This window comes from Festucalex cinctus, chromosome 7 (assembly GCF_051991245.1).
Source record: "Festucalex cinctus isolate MCC-2025b chromosome 7, RoL_Fcin_1.0, whole genome shotgun sequence".
NCBI classification, from domain to species: Eukaryota; Metazoa; Chordata; class Actinopteri; order Syngnathiformes; family Syngnathidae; genus Festucalex; species Festucalex cinctus.
Window position 1 is genome coordinate 15857598 of NC_135417.1, and position 15948 is coordinate 15873545.

Here is a 15948-nt window from a genome sequence, read left to right on the forward strand (position 1 = left end):
AGGGAGGCCAGAAAAGGAGTTATGTGCTTCCTGTATGTGTTCCATTTAAAAGCAACAGTATTTTAATCCAACAAGTCATTTAAGAACAGGCTGACGCCAAAACATAATACATTCTAGTAAGATATATCCAGCCAAGATGTAATAATGATGGTATTGATTATTGTTTCAAAGCACCGACAAAAATGTGGAACTTTACTGCACCAATTTGCTGATCCAATTTAAAATTACTATCCAATTAAAAACCCAAGTTTGAGATCGTTTTATTACTGTGTTTTTAGCACAGCTGACATAAAAGTCCCCCATCATCAGGAAAATGCCTGAGAGGTGTTGGACTCAGCAATAGTAATGATTTTGAGAAAATGTTAACAATAGCAATAATAACAATAATCACTTGCTAGGATTCTCATCCAAAATGGCTTCTCATAGGACCAACACAGTGTCAAACTGTCACCTTTAATAACCCATTAAGATGATGAACATGGAATGTGTAAAATAATCTTCTTGGCCATTTTTCATGCTGGTAATTTTAGTTACATACTATTTACATGAGCATATGGTTGGTAAAATTACTGTGTGAATAATTGACAGTTATTTGTTCTCAACAAATGTGGTAAGTTGCACACTTTTCCCTTACTGCATTGGCATAAAAGAAAAGGCAAAAGACACAAAATAATCATACACTACTGCCCAGAGCCAGCTGAGATTGGCAGATGGATGGACGGATTTTAATGACAGGGTTGAAACCAGTAACTTGTGGTGCTAATGTCCTGACTTCTCTCCATTAGTGGCCCACATGAGTGTCAATGGGAGCTTTTAGCAGTAGCCCTCCCACCTTTATCATAACAAAGAATGTTCTCGTAGTGTATTCTCCTCCTGTCCCGCCTCACCCCAGCAGTCTTTTCTTCCTGGCATGTGCCCCATTTGAATCCCCCTCTACATTGGGGCCATTGTGGAGGCCTGGCATTCACGTGCAGATAGCATAGACGCCCCCGCCTAAATAACACACCATACCCCCAAGCTCTGTTAGGGCCATACGCACACACAAGCATCATTTTGTCATCATACCTAGAACAACACTGTACGACCACAATTATGACGAGAACACTTAATAACAGTGAAACTTGCTTTTTTTGTGACTAGTGAGGTCAGCCTGTCCAATAAAACAATAAATAATGGTCGACATGTTTTACTGAGCAGCCGTGTCGCAAAGCCAAAGGACAAAAGGGGAGAAGGTCATTCGAACTTGAGCTTCCACAAGATTTGCTGAAGTCTAACATCAACCCCATTTTTTTTTTCACAATATGTTCTATGCAGCCCTCACTGGTCTAAATATGGTATTTTGGTTAATATTGTGTTAATGGAATATGAGTTAAGCAGCAAAATCCGCCCGTTTTTAGCCATCTCGGGGGCGGCCATTTTGCCACTTGCTGTCGACTGAAGATGACATCAATGTTGACATCATCTTCAGTCGACAGCGTGGCAAAATGGCCGCCCCCTGAGATGGCTAAAAACAGCTGGATTTTGCTTCATAACTCTTATTTCACAAATATAATATTAATCAGAATGTCATGTTTAGACCAGTGAGGTCACATATAACATATTGTCAAGAAATGTTTAAGGTTGATTTCTACTTTAATGGGTTACACCGGGTATAGCCTTGTTCAAAATGGCGAACTAGCTTAGCTCCAATCATTTCACGATACATTTTTTCATTGATCTAAAATAGTTCAGTTGGATTATATTTGATAGAAAAAAAAAAAAAAAAAAAAAATATATATATATATATATATATATATATATATATATATATTACATAAAGCTCTGAAAACCTTTAAGAGATCACCAAAAAAATGGGAAGAAACTGTTGGTCAATTTCTGTCAGCGATGACGATGATAATTGTGATCATCGATCACAAGCAGCTTTTGCCTCAAAGTCCATCCTTGACTTTGAAGTATTTTTCTTTAGTTTTCCTAAAAGGGCTATTATATTTGAAAACAACTACCTAGCAGTGACTTTTAAGGCCTAGATACACCAATCCGATGTCAGCACGTCGTGTAGAAAAATGACGTAAATACACACTGCACCAACCCGACTGTTACGTAATTTCAGCGTACGCGCGAGAAGTAATTCCCCTCCATACCATCGGCGGTGGTAGTCATTATTCCTAAAGGCAACCAGAAAACTCTATACGGGGGCGGGATATAAAAACGTAAACTATACATACCGGTTACCTTTTCTCTCAATGTCCTCTCACGTGAATGAAACCCTGCGGCTTTTTGCACAGTATTGTATATAAAAGTTAAAACAAAAACTATAAAACTAGGTAACTAAGTAAAAACTATGTCCAGTCGCGCCCCCATGCCATGCTTTCATACCTTTGTCGGCAAACCTTTTAATGGTAATATCATACAATGCCGGTCTCTCTTGAACCAAAGGGATGAAATCATCTTCCCGATCTGTCGAGACAGACATTGTATGTTCAAATGTAGAGGGTAAAGCAGGGTGACGATGCGCAAAATGAGCAAAAGAAAAAAAAATGGTCCAGGCTTTGCTATCAGTACTGTTTATCCGCCTTCGTCACTTCCTCTTCTTGCCCCGTGTGCTGATTCGTTAGCTAGCAGCCAATCACAGTGATGAAATGCCCCGACGCCGATTAAACATTTTGCTGGAAACGCCCACCCGACGTATTCCAACTCGGACCGAATTTACGACAGTAATTTATACACTGATCAGACGGCCCAGCGCTGTCCGACTCCCGATGTTGGATTGGTGTATCTAGGCTTTTAGCATCCTAATATCCAGCTACTACTCGTCTGTTATTTCTAAAACGGAGCGAAGTTGAGAGCTTCTGGCCATTTCCTGGGTGCTATAGTTCTCGAATGATGGTGGTCTTGGATCGGAATCCCCCGCGGTGGCCTTTTTACACCTGGTGGCCTGGCTGAGAACCTTGAGTTGGTGCAGCAGGGCGAGTCTGAGCTCCCGGCAGCGCAGTCCATATAGCAGGGGGTTGACGGCCGAGTTGAGGAGACAAAGAGTGCTACAAAAAGCGAAGGCCCTCTGCTGATTGCGGGTCAGCACCACGGCTACGTCGGCCAGCATGAAGGAGAGCGCCGGAAGCCAGCAGCATACCAGAGTGAGCAGGATCAGGCCGAAAGTGCGCGCCAGCCGGATGTCCATCCTCATGCGGGCGTGGCCTGACCCCACCGCCCCCTGGAGGTTGCCCATGGAGGCCTCGTGTCGGTGAGCTTTCCACAGGATCAGGACGTAAGCGCACAGGATCAGCACCAGGAGAACCAAGATGAGACTGGTCCAGCAGGCTAGGTAGCCCCGACTGATGTAGGGGAAGAGGCGGGAACAAGGGGCCGCCAACCCGGCGGAGCACGTCCAGCCCATCAACGGCAGTGACGAGATGAAGACGGTGGCGCCCCAGAGGGCGAGCAGCCAGAGCAGAGCGCGGCGGCGGGTCAGCAGCGCCTTGTAGCTGGACGGACGGTGGATGCACAGGTAGCGGTCCAGGGCAGTCAGCAGCAGGCTTCCCACCGAGTTGGTGAAGGCCATGGTGACGCCGCCCAGCTTGAAGAGGTAGGCGGTGGGGCCATCGCTGCGGCGGAACAGGTGGAAGTCCAGGAAGCTGGTGGTGAAGAAGCAGCCGGCAAAGACGTCAGCCAGCGCCAGGTTACCGATGAAGAGGTAGGAGGGGCGCCGGCGCAGCGAGGTGTTCGCTGCGATCAAGCCGAGGATGACGGCGTTCTCCAGCAGTGTGATGGGCCCAGCCAGGAAACAGATGGAGCCGATGGCCGTCTTCTCCACGGCCATCAGGACCATGTAGCAGTCCAGGTTCTTGCAGGACCTGTTGACTGAGAGGAAAGTTCTTCTGTACAGCCGAAAGTCAGCTGAGAAATGCTGCATTCGAGGAAAGTGGGAAGTCGGACTTTTCTGACTTCAAACCAGGAAATACGGCAACATCCCCTTGAACTCGGAATTAGTACACTCACTCACACAAACACGCACACTTACAATCATGGTCTCCCGGGTGGGGAAAAAAGTACCTCGACTTCACCGACTGACTTCGATGTGACATCACTCTACAATGGCAACCACTGTGGAAACATACCGTGAATGGCAAAACACAATTTACTCGCATATAAAACTAGGTAGCTTTCTTCATTCATAAATATTCAACATGACTTCACGTAACGCAACACACGTGACAGTATGCCGCTATCTCTCTGCATGAAATTATAGGGTGAACTTCCTTTCTTTGATCCTTCCTCTGGTCTCCTGACAACCTCAAGACTCTCGCGGGACTGAAGAATCCGGTTAAGGTTAAGGGTCTTGGATTTATAACAAGTTTCAGGTGAATTAAAGACAACAAACTCGCATGCACGCACACACAAAAAGAGAGCGATGATAATGATGACATGTTTACTCGGGAAGCCTGCCAAATGAATAATACTGAGCTGTCTCTCTCAAAAAAATAAAAATAAAAAAGAAACATTATACGGTGAACTACTGAACTGTATGGAATGCTTATGAAATAAGATAAATACATAAATGAAGCAAAAATGCAAGAAGGCAAGTTTGCTGGAGGTCAAAATGTGTGTTGTGGTCCAAAAGAAAAAACACAACTTAACGCTATCCGCCATTTTGGTTGTTTACGTTTGCCTCGAACGCTTTCAGGTCGTAACTGGGAAAAGCCAACTGGGATCAATCCGATTTTCGGCCGTCCTCGAATGCAGCATTCATTTTCCGCTCACCCATCACTCCTTACCCTGTGAAGCCGACATGTTTTCCTCAACTTGGGTGGGAACATCCAATTCTTCCATTTTAGCACTTTATCTTTGCAAATTGATGGTCTTCGTATCACTTTAGGACAGACAATTGAAGTCAACTCGATTTCTACAGCACATTAACAACGTCGCCAGCTGTAACGAAGTGCAGACAAGGATGTTAAGACTTATTAAAGGACATTACGTTGATGTCAACGTCTAAGATGTCAACAATTTTACAAAATGGCCGCCAGCAATTAGACTATAATGATGTCACACATCAAATTTGACAGAATTGCTCCCCAAACAGGAAAATGCCTTTTAAATTTCCACAAAATGCAAAATCTCACAAAAGTCCAGTTAGTCGCATATCAAAGGAACAACCCGCATCTATGTATGAGTTTTGTTTGTTTTTGTTTTTTTTATTATTTTTATGTATTTTTTATTTTTTTTTGCTTTTGGGGCTGAAGCACCCTCGATTGCCTTTACAGTCAATATAAGGTTTTAGGATGGCCATGGAATAGATTATTTCAAATAGCGGAATAAGGTTTTTGAGGAAATTGCTTGTGTTGTGTTTGTTATTAAAGGTTACGCTACTACGATAATAAAATACATAAGTAATCAGTTATGACTGTCATATACGTAAAGACAAATGCCAAACCTCATGGGCGCCAACGAGGACAACCTTTTCCACTCCGACAGCAATTAAGGGTGGACGCTTCCTGCTGAGGGAGTGGGGGGACAACAACAATAATAAGCAGAAAATGTAATTACGCGTCCTCTCGGTCAATATTGAACTTGGACCTCACATGGAACATTGACATTTTTAAGGCAAAGTGGAAAGTCATTTGGAGCTCAAAGCAAACAGATAAAACGATCATTATGGCCTCATGCTGAACAGATATAACATGCTAGCCATAAACACAAGAAAGAATGGCTTGAATGTATTTTTACAAGTTGTCTTTAGTTTATATACAGTGCAAAAATAGATATATTATTATTTGTGATGAGTCACCAAACCAATTTTTTTTTCTCTTTTCCCCCCCAAAAGGCTGCAATTCCTCGCAATGTGAATGCACAATGCTCCCCCCTGGTGGACGCATGAAGTAGTGTACTGGTAATCAGGAAGTGAAGGTCATTCAGCTTTTATCAATCATTTCACCTATATGCAATCAATAGATTAAACTAATGTAAGAGGATTGGGCCGGAGTATTAAATAACGCAGCTGTTAATGGAGTAACCCAAATGAAAATATTTCTACATACAGTATATGTTTGAAAAATATATACCAAGTATAAAGAAATAACATGTATAATATCCAATCAAAAATGGATATCAAATCTACTCTAATGTATTTAAAATATAATGTAAATAAACAATACTAAAATATCAAAGTAGCATGTATATTAATAATCTGTCTTCCCTAAATAATAAAGCCATACTACTCCATTGTTTCAATATATTTTAAAAATGATGATGATTCTGTGTATTAAAAATCCATGTAGAATGAAGAAGAATGCAGAAGTGCTCTTGTTTTTGGAAAGGAGACTTTTGCTCATTTCCCATCAAAAATACACTGCACATCCCCTTTTCACAGCTGACATGTCGTTGAGTCGCTGTCTCACTGTTTCCACACGCGGCTAGCTCAGCAGAAATTCATCATCAAAAAAGGTTGAAGACTCCCAAAAGTATTGCTCAACCATTATTGCAGCTTACATCAGCATACTTAACATTTACAATGTACATGTGAAGAACCTGGCAGGGGCTTACCTGTTGCCGTTTGCCCTCGACACTTTTTAGTGGTGGGAGCACAAGACGAGAGCAAAGAAAGACTGGACAGAGAGAAGGGAGGGAGAGAACAAATAATGATGATGATGATGATGATCATGACGATGATGAGAGGATGAAATAATACACGTAGGCATCAATTTGAGGTGGTAAACACATTCTGGCCTTGCTGGTAAACTAAAATGCAACCTTACTTTCACACATGGATCTTGTAAAATTGGCACATCACAGAAAAAAACGGCATTGATCTCACTTGTTGCTGTTTTTTTGTGCTGTTCGTGGAACAAAATAAGAAGACACAGGATGGCGTCAAAGCCCTATACCGAATTTGTCAAAATATATTTGATAAAATATTGTTAAATATTTTGTTGCGGGGAAATCCTTGTTTACTTCGGAAAATGCTTATTGGTAGTACATCCCCACTTATTCAAGAATTTTTGGGGTTATTTTTTTTTTTTTACCACCAATAGAATTGAATGGCCATCAATTATTCACATATATTTGCAGGCAGGCCCAATCCGCATCTTCCTGCTGTAAATCGGTGTCAAGGAAGTACAGCAGTGCCTTGCCTTTACTTATTACTAGATTTTCAAGAGACGAGTCGTCACTCGGCCATTTTCCGTCTTGAAATATGAGCAGAAATTTGAGATACAAGCATGGTGGAAGCAAATAGCTGGCCACCATCAATTGCCATTGTTTTCTCCTTGCAGTGGAAGGACAATGGCTGGTTTGCCAACCACCTTTGACCCCACAGGAAAACGAGGAGAGACAATATTTTCTTTATTTACAGGTTATGTGAGGAACAAATGTTATTATTCTGATTTTTTCAGAGATGGGTAGACTCGCTTTTCTTCTTAACATACAATCAAATATAAGGAAAATGTATGCATCGAAACTACTCTAACAAGTACAATTTAAAACAAAAGTTATTTGAGTAAATGTAGCACGAAACTACAGCACTCACATCTGGTGTTTTTATTTTAAAAAAAATATTGGGGGGGTAATTGCAACTCAGGACACAACTGTAATTTTTTTTGTCAATTGACAATTGTTTTGTCATTTGTTTTTAAGGGTAATGTAAAATGAGTATGTTTTGTTTTGGGATCATATAGTTTGTGGTATATTTACGGTTTAAACTACCATTACAGGCAATTAGAAGCATTTTTATGAGGGTGCCAATTACTTGCGGTTGTTTGGTATTTGCCGCAGGCCTCTAATTAGCCACCACAAATAGCAAGGGATTACTGGAAAACAAAATGTATTGAAACTTCTCACCCTCGCCTTGCCCATCACGCCTCGGAAGGCGCAAAACTCGACTTTATTCCCCAAGTTGGTGCTGTGTTGATACAAGCATGACGCTTTCCAAAACGGGATCGAACATCCTTAATAAGACATGATTAGATCAAAATGAGGTTAGGCGCAAACTTGATGTGCAAGTAAAGTGTCAACTTGCATAAGAAGTAGGTCACACCATCAAATCATAAATTATCATCTGCGGTCAACTGGCAGCGTCTCCTCCTCGGCACAGCACACACAAGCTGAATGGAAGCAGGTCCGAGAAGCACGCTGGGACATATTTTTTCGTGGCTCTATTGGCTTTTCCGTCGCTTAAATCAAACGACAAATATTTTGCACAAGTAATACACTTTAAAAAAAAAACAACAACAACAACTAATACTCAACTAATACTAAGCACTTTTTAAATAACTAAAACTAATAATAAAAAAAAGAAAAACTAACAGAACCACCCTGAAAACTAATTAAAACTAACTGAATAAAAAAAAAAAAAAAACTCAAAATGAAATCAAAACTACCTAAAATAAAAATTCCAAAATTATAATAATCCTGTTTGTAATATGCTTCTGTCAGCATATGAATTGTGGTCACTCATTCACAATGAAACCAGTGCGGCAAGTACATAATTATTGTGACGCAAACAACTTAGGCCTGCAATTAAACAGCCTCTCCCAATCCTCTTCAAAGCTAAACAAATGCCACTCGAACATTATATTTCATTCTGTTAAAACGGTAGCTGTTGGACTTGTCCACTATTCAACTATTAATGTACTTTCCTTTCAGGTTTTCAGTTGTTATTTTTGTTTATTCGAGAACTTACGGCTAGGACTCGGTTCCTGTTTAGGCAAAAAAAAAAAAAAACTTTTGTTTTGCATTTTCTTCCGTTACTGTAACAAATGTGAAGTGAAGCATGACATTCAAACAGATACAGAGCAAACCATTTCTGTTGTTGGTTTTGTCTCAAGAAGTACCCGTTTTTTTTTGTTTTGTTTTTTGTAATCAGTTCTCCCTGGGGAACTCTCTCTGAATATTATGAATGTCAATGTGTGAAAACTCCACCATTGTGGTATCTTGGTGCTCAGTCAGCAGAACTTCCCCCACAGAGTGAGGGCCTCCAATGAGTTTGGAGGGAAAAGATACGCGCGTCATGTATTTGATTCAAGAATCAAATGACACGGGTGTGTGTTTTTTTTGTTGTTGTTGTTTTTTTTTAAATATCATTTTGTTTACTTTTTTTTTTTTTAAATATCATTTTGTTTACTATCAGTGTCATGTTTACATCGACAAATATGGTGACGTGGCCTTCTGCCGGGTCTGCGCGACCTGCAGGAGGCCTTGACCGCTGACCTACTTTCCTTACATAGTTTGGGACTCGTGATTGTGACTCCGCCCCTCCCCCAGCCCAGCATGCTCTGTTGTTGTGCAACTTTTTAAAGTCCACTCACTCTCCTCAATGCAGGAAAGCCACTCATGAGGCATCGATCTGGTTGTTGTTTTTTAACCTTTTAAGTGCAAATGTGGTCAAGGTTGTACTGACCGTGACGTACGGAATAGCACAAGTGGTACAAACCAAGTAACGTGAGGCTCAAAATGATTTGTTTGGGAGCTATGTTATTGCTCTTGTTTACAGAGTACACTTCCGTGGCTGGAGTGTGTGTAGAGAAGAAAAAACAGTTACACATATACATACAAAGACAAAAGAAAGTGGAAAAACAGATGTTTTTCCTTTGCATGCGTGGGATTTTCCGGGTACTCCAGCTTCCTCCCACTGTACAAAACCATGCAAGTTACTGGATGTTGTAAATTGTCCTTCGGCGTACGAATATGAGTGTGAATGGTAGGTACGCTGTATGTCTTTGGATTGAGGTCATGCACTTGTTGGCTGAGTAAATATGATATTCCAGTCTATTATCAGTACTTTTTATTGCCTCTATGCTAAACCTGACTGTGTGTCCTCCTCACAATGCTGAAGTCCAATTAAAAGTCACCCGGCAAAAGGTTAATAACATCACCCACTACCCTACCTCACGTAATTGTCCCTCACGGTGCCACATTCAATGCCTACTGTTTTGTATTGAATTGTATTGTTTGAATGTTTTAAATGAGTACATTTAAAATGCAAAAGGGTACATTTTAGATTTCCCCATTTCATCCCCACAAAATCTGAGATGTTCCATTAAACTTCATATTTCTTGTATTATAAACACAAAGATCAAAATATGGTATGTGAGCTTGGTGACAGGGTGGACAATGCCAGAGTGGACATTTTGCGCTGTTAGCATTTTGTGAGCACATGATGGACCTTCAGCAAGCTGTGCACTGTTTAATATTATCAATTTACTGAAATGGCTTTATTTTCCACAACTTATTTGAGCAAATGAGTCATTTTGATGTATTTGAATAGGTACTGGAAATACTCATTTATTTATTTATTTTTATGTTATGTTTTCAGTGAATTTCATCCAGCATTTTGTCTTTCTTCGATGTAGGCTGAAACGGTGGCTATTTCATAATTAATATTTACACAATTTTCATCATCACTTGTGTAGTTGGATGTTGTCAAGCGACTCAATCTTATGTCCACTCTGTCATTGTAAAAGATCAATTGTCATAAAGGTAAATTTAGAATCAATTAGGTTTCTTCTTAGTATACATAGTGTTATTAACAGAACAGACATTTAAAACTAATCGTAAACAGATGTGAAGACAAAGGCACTTCGTAGTTATATTGCCCCAAACGCTGTTGGCTGACTTGGATGCAAAAGTAAATGTTTTGGTGAGTTACGGTGGGGGATGGGTGAAAGGTTTCACGTCCAGCCTGTTGCAGCTGTTTCAACAGAAACAAGAAACAAAAGCGTCACAGACAAGATTGGAGACCACCTTATGCCATCAAATGATTATTTTAAAACTAAATGTGTCCGATTTCGACAAAGGATCGGCATTACATAACGTTTAATCCGACGCATGTTGCGGCTTCTCCGCCTCGTATGGCTTTTATAATCACATAACGTTACCTAACAATTTTTTCGGAAGCGAAACAGCTTTATACATTCGACGTGAGGTGTGCTTTTTCGTCTTTTCTCTCTTCTCACTTCTCTATGAGGAAATTGCGGAAAGCACAAAAGCGAAGACAAGTCGGCCACTGACGTCACTGGTCTGGCAACAAGACTGAATGCGTCCGTCTCACTCGCCGCTGATTGGCCCGAGCCCTTCAAACTCGCGACGTGATTGGTCGGAGGCGGTCAGCTTCCAGCTACATAGACGAGTAGAGGCGACATTTTGTAGCAATTAGACGCAGTCGGAAAAGAAGGCGAGAGAGAAAAGAGGCGATTGCTTTCTCGAGTTATGTTTTCCCCATCTACAAGGGTGACCACCAACCGAATTTGTGGGAAATATTGACGAGGGATATCTGTTTCGCTAAAACGACAAATCGGACAAAAGGCTTCGACGATCAAGCCTTAAGAAGTCGGTAAGAGACTTGTTTTTGTTCCTGAGCCAACGATTCTTTGTTTTTGTTCTCCGCTAAATGAAATTAATTAACGACGCCATCGCTTCACTCGATTAATTAATACGTAGTAACGTAAATAGAAAATAACCACCCTGGTTGGAATGAGTTTTTAACCACCGAATCTGCGTCACAACAGGAAGTGTTCGACGTCGAAATGGCTAATTATGAAATCTGTTGTGTAATGGCGGCCATTATGTTTTAGGTCCCGCGGCTTCGTAGTGTATCGTGTGCGCCGAGGTGAATTCATGTTCAGCTCGGCTCCGCGACCAAACGACGCCCATTGGCACCATTCGACGACCGCCATCCCGGCACACTCGACGGAACAAAGACCGCTCGATACCAGCAGGAGGAGACCCGACCGTGACAACATCAACGTCGACTGTTCTCGGAGACGGAGGAGGCTATTTGAAGGCGAAAGGCAGACCAAAAGGACGAAGAAGAGGGATCTCTTCCTGGGCAACTTCGTGGCGACAAAGAGGTGCGTGCCTGGGCCGTGCCGAGAGCTTGTTTTCGTCTTGTGTGGTGATGGGGGAGGGGTGACTGGCTGGTTGCTCTTCCGCACGTAGGCAAAGGCTGCAGTTTAAAGGCCAGAAATGTCTGCAATTAACTTTTAAACCGATGACATTTCTAATGACTTTTTTTTCTTTTTCTTTTTAATTATTGATGATCGTTTTTATAGAGAAACGAATTTCCAACAAGTATCCACAATTACTTTTTCTTGAATCACATTTTTGTTTGTGTTTTGATATGTATTTTTTTTTTTTTTATTTTATTTTTTTTACATCTACTTCTGACAAGTTTTACCTATGCAGGACGATATCATCAGACTATCAAATGCTACTAGCTGCTAGCCTTTTTGTTTACTTGATTTGGCGGCGACTTGTGTAATGTGGAAAGCAAGCCATGAATTATTAAACACAACCTGTAAAGGTGCGTTAAATACCTTTTAAGTCATCAGAAATCAGTTTTAATTAATTTGCCAGTTCTTCTCAAATAGATAGGGTACATTTAACATCAGGAACTTTTTCCCCCAGTCTAGAATAAAGTGCAATTGCACATCCACTGCAGTAGGTGGCAGTGGTGCTTTGTTAAATTTAATAGAAAAATAGTACTACTACACCAGAGGGTGCAAAATATATTCTTATTCCTTTGGGCTGTAACAACAAAATAATTGAGGACTGCAGTAAACTGTAATATCCCCTGTAGTACCTAATTGGAGAAATATCTTCACACAGACAAAAAAAAAACTAAAGTCCTCTTGCTGCTGACTGTTGCCCCCGGTTTCCGTGACGCTGACTTAAAAATAACGCAAAGTACTTCGCAAAATTCCGTTCGCACACCATTCATTTAGTCTAGTTTTGTCAGTTTTTCAAACACTATTTAATTTTAATGACAAGTTTCAATTACCTGTGATTGTATGCGCTCACCCACAAAAACAATGGAAGGAGGCCACTAACTGACGTCATTGTCGTTTACTGTACACACCAACCCGATGAGGTCATCTACAGGAAGTTGAGCTACAGCCAGCCATGGAATGTCGCAGCATATGTGGAGAACAGGCTCAAATTATGACTTATTATTCCCTCCATTTTCAGCTTGTGAGAGCCACGAACCAGTATTTTTCTGTGTATGTTGACATAACTAATAAAAACAGCACTTTTTTTTTTACCCCCCCCCCCCCCCCCCCTCCCCCCCTACTTAGGACAAAACCAGTTGGTCAAAAAAAAATTTTTATTTTTTTTTTTAAATTGGAGTCCAAACAGGACAGTAAAAGAACATACAAAATTGACATTGTGTTCCCAATGACGCAAAACATTCTTAGACTGACCACACGTTTACTTTTTTAACACAGAGGGTGGTTACACTAGGGTTACTGTGTTATTAAGCAGAACAAAACTGACGCACGCATACCTGTGTGTTTAGGTGACAGTCAAGGTGAAGCATCATGGGAGGTGGAGGCGGAGAGCGGTGCAGCAACATTCCAGGCCCCCATCATGAGCGCCCCAAGAAGAAGAACCAGCAACTGGGCCGAACCAAGCAGAGGGGCCGCGACCAGAACGGCAACGTGACGACGGCGACGACCGGTGGCATCCACCATTACCATCACCGCCGCAGCAGCAATGAAAAATGCTCCCCGGAGGCGCGGCAGGCCGAGGCGGCCGCTTCCATCGCCCGTCTGGCCGCCGCCTACGAGCAGGACTGGGAGGGGGCCGTGTCGCACCTCAACACGCTGCTGAGCGTCCGGAGCAGCCCCAGCTACGCCGGACCCAAGTTCAGCGAGCCGCCCTCGCCCAGCGTACTGCCCAAGCCGCCCAGCCACTGGGTGTCCTTCCCCGTGAGCGCCGGCGAGAGCAGGGAGATGATGACCTTCCAGCTCAAGAGCCTCTTGAAGGTGCAGGCCTGATGGGGAAAAATGGCTGTAGTACACATTTTAATGAATTTTTTTTTTTTTTTTTTTAAACAAATCAGATATTACAGTCCTCTGCTGGTGACAACAAAGCGGATTTACCCCCCTCCCCCAAACACTCACCCACCCTTTTTTTTTTTCTTTTTTTTTTTTTGGGGCGTCGATTTTTGTTCTTTTTATTTTGGCTATCAAAGCAGATTGGGTGCACTTATTTTTCCACACGTTACTTAATTCCTGTCCGCTTCTGTGGACATATACAGCCGTTTTTATTTTTATACTCTACAATGGGTTGCCAGCACATCACATGGTCCAATTTTTTTATTTTTTTTGTAGCACATTTCAAAACGAAAGCCCCCTCTGGCGTTCGTTTTTAAAACAGTAGGACGCTCAACTGCGATTCTGCAGGGAAATCACGTGTACATTCTTTTTAATGGCCTTTGACGAAATGTTGATATCATGGCACAAGGACGGGGGCCTTAGGCGCTCGACTCTTGTGTACCTTTTATTTTTTTTCTCTTTCTTTTTTTTTTTTTTTTTTTTTTAAATTGCGCTGTGCGCACATGCACTGCAGGAGACGAGCTGCTCTAAGGCCTTTGACAACATTTTTCCGCTGTTGCGCTTGTTATTGTCCTCCTTTTTGGAGGGAGTATCCAGAAGGGGGCGATGCCCACAAATGTGTGCAAAATGTAAGACGGGACAGACATGCACTCGGTGTCAAGTGCCAATGTCCCACGTGAAAGGTGAAAAGGCGGAAAAAATGCCGGGTCTTGTGTTCATATTGTGTCCAAGTGGTCTTGTTGTGCTTTGGTGGTGCGCCGTGCGTCAGCCAAAGCAGACCCCCCCCCAAATCATGTTTCTGTGATGCAGTCTCCTCTTTTAACGCCCTCTAGTGCCGTCTTGATGTGCGGAAGAGGACCGATCCATTCGGTCCTGTCTGCGGCACACTTTGACGTTGAGAAGACGAGACCGCGTCACCATTTTGTGACGTTACGAGCACGGTGCGTTGTTTGTGTTACATCATGAGTTTGAGCCCATTTTGCACTGCACTTGCTCCAGTTGTGTTGTTACAGGCTGCGACGTTGTTGAATCAGACGTGTAATCGACTATCTTGTTTATCATCCTCATGTGAGCCATTTTTTAGAATTTGTTGTTGCTTTCCCTGTGCAGAATTGAATCTGCTTCATAGCCAGACTAAAGACGACAAAACCTCATTTGTTGATCGTGTCTTTCAGGAGCCATGTAAATACTAAGAATGATGGCATGTATAAAGTTCTTGTAGCATATTGTACATTTTTGCAGGCCCACAGTGCGGCAGAGGCTTGCAGACGAAAGTATTTTTAGTACTAATAACACTGAATGTATGGGACGCGTGCTGTCTCGACTTCGAAGATGCTGAAGAATATTTTTGTTAAGAAAAAAAGAAAACCAAGCATTTGCCAGTATGAGTGAGCCCTGCACTGAAGTCTTTCCGGAGATCTTGCACATGTTTTTATGATTTTGTATGATGCAGTGTAGGGTGAAAGAAATTGGTTTACAATTGGAACCGGGGAGATTTTGCACATGTATGACATTTATCTGGATGAATTTGTACCTTACCTTAAAGTCCCTTTAGAAGACTATTTGAATCCCCCCCCCAACCAAAAGTAATTCTTCGAAGCACCTTTATCTCTCAGCTGTTCTTCCGCCAGCAGATTTTTATGTAGTCATTTTCTATATATGTTTACCCAGTTAAGTCATGCATTGCAGTCTCCTCATGCGAAATTAGAACTTGTCAAGAATTGGATTTAAATTTGTCCCAACTGATGATGTCATTGTATGTGGAAAGAAGAAAATGTCCCATTTTAAAATTGGTAACAATTGGTTGTAAGAGTATGAAAAAGAAGCACAGTTGATTTGGAGATGTTAAATTTTACAAAATAAATAAAATCCCTTCCCCTTCCCCCCTAAACAGTTTGTCTTGGTTTCTATTTTATTTATAGTCTCATGGGGTAAGTTTTAAGACTCAATACAGTTTTGGCAGAGGTCTTTTATTGAACTAGAGAATACTCAAGTACAGTCACTGTACAAATAAATGGCAATATTATCATGAATATAAACTGCTTCCTTGTTAACACAAAAAAGGCAACGCAATTGTAGAACCTTAGCGAATATTTCCAAGTCATTCGAAATGTATTGTGGG

General features: G+C 41.6%; 2 protein-coding genes across 5 annotated transcripts; one reads left to right on the plus strand and one right to left on the minus strand.

Annotated features, from left to right (window-relative positions):
• Positions 1-1601: 1601 nt before the first annotated feature.
• cnr2 (cannabinoid receptor 2) lies at positions 1602-12069 on the minus strand. Of its 4 annotated transcripts, none has more exons than XM_077527710.1 (6): positions 8030-12069; positions 7834-7940; positions 6541-6602; positions 5432-5492; positions 4773-4867; positions 1602-3858 (listed from the first exon to the last, which is right to left on the minus strand). In XM_077527710.1, exons 5-6 carry the CDS (start codon positions 4825-4827, stop codon positions 2807-2809), a joined length of 1107 nt encoding a protein of 368 aa, XP_077383836.1. In that variant the 5' UTR covers positions 4828-4867; positions 5432-5492; positions 6541-6602; positions 7834-7940; positions 8030-12069; the 3' UTR covers positions 1602-2806. The 4 variants fall into 4 exon arrangements, with proteins under 4 accessions (XP_077383836.1, XP_077383838.1, XP_077383837.1 ...); XM_077527712.1 differs by having other exon boundaries at positions 5432-5495; XM_077527711.1 differs by having other exon boundaries at positions 4773-4926; positions 5432-5495.
• pnrc2 (proline-rich nuclear receptor coactivator 2) lies at positions 11116-15717 on the plus strand. Its single transcript, XM_077527715.1, has 3 exons — positions 11116-11323; positions 11565-11840; positions 13286-15717. Exon 3 carries the CDS (start codon positions 13308-13310, stop codon positions 13764-13766), a length of 459 nt encoding a protein of 152 aa, XP_077383841.1. The 5' UTR covers positions 11116-11323; positions 11565-11840; positions 13286-13307; the 3' UTR covers positions 13767-15717.
• The last annotated feature ends 231 nt before the right edge of the window (positions 15718-15948 follow it).